General features: G+C 51.8%; 1 protein-coding gene across 1 annotated transcript in view; it reads right to left on the bottom strand.

Annotated features, from left to right (window-relative positions):
- Positions 1-1121, bottom strand: part of Rinl (Ras and Rab interactor like) — a 10771-nt gene extending 9650 nt beyond the window's left edge. The window contains exons 1-2 of the mRNA XM_050119108.1: positions 727-1121; positions 464-623 (exon numbers count right to left, since the gene is read on the bottom strand). Coding sequence (XP_049975065.1) covers positions 464-623; positions 727-782 — 216 coding nt within the window. The 5' untranslated portion in view covers positions 783-1121. The remainder of the gene's footprint in view (positions 1-463; positions 624-726) is intronic.
- Between the last annotated feature and the right edge of the window lie 1308 nt (positions 1122-2429).

The raw sequence follows: 2429 nt of genomic DNA, 5'->3' as shown, positions 1-2429 counted from the left end.
TTTTTTGTTTTTTTGTTTTTCGAGACAGGGTTTCTCTGTGGCTTTGGAGCCTGTCCTGGCACTAGCTCTGTAGACCAGGCTGGTCTCGAACTCACAGAGATCCGCCTGCCTCTGCCTCCCGAAGACAGGATATTAAAATCAGTTGGTAGAGTGTCTGCCTTGAATGCATGGGGAAGTGTTGGGTTGAATCCCACTGCATATGCTGGGTGTGATCACACACACACACACACACACACACACACACACATTATCTTAGTTCAGGGAATGGGAAGTGAAGAGGAGTGAAAATTCAAGGTTGGCTAATGCTGTATAGTGAGTTGGGGAACAGCCTGGGCTACATAAACCTTTGCCCAAAACAAATTCCTAAGTTTTGGGTTAGCCCAGTTTGCAATGTGCTGGTCACCCACCTGATGCAAGTTTACACAGGTAAGGTCAGAAGTGATCCCCAGCAGTGAGTACTCACCCCCAGTGGCCACAGCTCCAGAAAAGCCTTGGCATGCTGAGCATCCAACTCTGGGACCTGCCATACCCTCTGTGTCCTCTGCAGTCGAAGAAGTGGCTCTGGGGTACTGAGGACCCCTAGTGGGCTCTTGACAGGTCCATCTGTTAGTGGCCAAGCCAGCCTGGGATGTACAGGTTCCAGGAGGTCAAGGGTCATAGTAGAAGCTGGCCATTGGTGTGGGGTCCAAGAGGCAGGGATAGAGCTGGGAGTGGGGGTGGCCTCACCTGTGCCCCTCAGTAGGGGTTGCAGACACCATGGCCTCCGGCTGAGCAATCCTCATGCTACCAGGCACCAGTGAGCCATGCTCTGGCCTCTGGCATGGAGGAAGACAAAACTCAAGGCTGCTCCAGCTAGAGCAAGGGCAATATTTCAATTTTATTATGTCTGCCTCGGATATCTGGCCTGATCAAAATGGACCTCAGATGTCCCCAACTATGCCAAGAGACATTCTTTTCCTGTTTGTTTGTTGTTTTGTTTTTCAAGACAGAATTTCTCTGTGTAACAGTCCTGGCTGTCCTAGAGCTAGCTCTGTAGACCAGGCTGGCCTCGAACTCACAGAGATCCGCCTGCCTCTGGCTCCCGAGTGCTGGGATTAGAGGCATGCGCCACCATTGACTGGCCCAACCTTAATTTTTCTTTCTTTCTTTCTTTTTTTTTTTTGAGACAGTTCCTTGTGTAGCCAGGCTTATCTCATACCTGCTGTGTATTTTAGTAACTAAGAAGCTAGCCTATTACTCTTCTTTCTTTTAATTAGATTTTTTTTTTTTTTTGAGACAGGGTTTCTCTGTAGCTTTGGAGTCTGTCCTGGAACTAGCTCTTGTAGACCAGGCTGGTCTCGAATTTACAGAGATCTGCCTGCCTCTGCCTCCCGAGTGCTGGGATTAAAGGTGTGTGCCATCACTGCCCAGCTAATTAGATTAAAAAAAAAATACCAATCCAAATTCCCACTCCCTCCCCTCCTCCCATTCCCTCCACACACCCTCCCACCCCACCCTCTCCAATCCTAAGAGAGGAAGGTCCAAGGCCCTCTTCACCACATCCATACCCTCTTACTCTTGACCATCCCACCTCCACTTCCCATGTTCCGGATCACAGGCATGTGCCAACCTGCCCACACTATACCCTGACTTCTTCACCGAGAAGGAAACCCTATAAAGGGTTCTCAGCTCAGTGCTAGCCCTTCTAGATATTTCCCCCACAGCAGTCTCAGGAGTAGAGAATGTGTCTATCCATCATCTCTCCATTCGCCCCAACCCCCATCTTCCCATCTGAAATATTTAGCCAAGGCCAGCTTAGGTGACTGCTGGGAGGAGGGCTGAGAAGCGCCCTTTTCTGGAGGCTCCATTTGTCAGGGTGTTGTATGATAATCAGCAGCAATCTAAATCAATTAGCTGCTGACGAGGCCCCAAGTGTCATGGGGGCAGGTGTCAGGCACACCTCAGGGATAAGCAAGGAAGGAGGGGTGGGTGCTCCTCCCCTCCAGGACCCTTGGGAGGAGACCCAGACAGGGGTGATGCTGGAAAGGGTTGGATGGAGGCAGCAGTGGTACAAAAGCCAGATGCTGGGTCCCTAGGGGCCCTACCTGTTCCGAGGGGAGTCTGAGCAGCAGGAAGTGAAAGTGTTCTCTAGAGAGGAAGCCAGCATGCAGGGGAAGAGGCGGGGCTGGGGGCATCTGAAATCGCCTTCCTCTCCCTTTCCGGGGATCAGCCTTAAGGGCTCCCCTTTTGGAGTGGACCTCTGGCAGGATAAGAGCCAGGGTGAAAGTCACCAGGCCGCCCTCTCCAGGGGTATCCTCTTGGCCCCTCCCACTATCACTCCTAAGATCCAGAAGCCGGAGATGGTCAGTTGGTGTCTTTAGGGTCCACCCCTCCCCCTCCCCCCAGCTGTCGCAGGTACCCACAAAAAAAGCAGAGGCCACACAGCTTGA

Source organism: Alexandromys fortis, unplaced genomic scaffold, assembly GCF_014885135.2.
Source record: "Alexandromys fortis isolate MF-2015 unplaced genomic scaffold, M_Fortis_MF-2015_v1.1 scaffold_140, whole genome shotgun sequence".
Taxonomy (NCBI): domain Eukaryota; kingdom Metazoa; phylum Chordata; class Mammalia; order Rodentia; family Cricetidae; genus Alexandromys; species Alexandromys fortis.
Note: the sequence above shows the minus strand (reverse complement) of the source record. Positions and strands in the feature narration are given on the sequence as shown.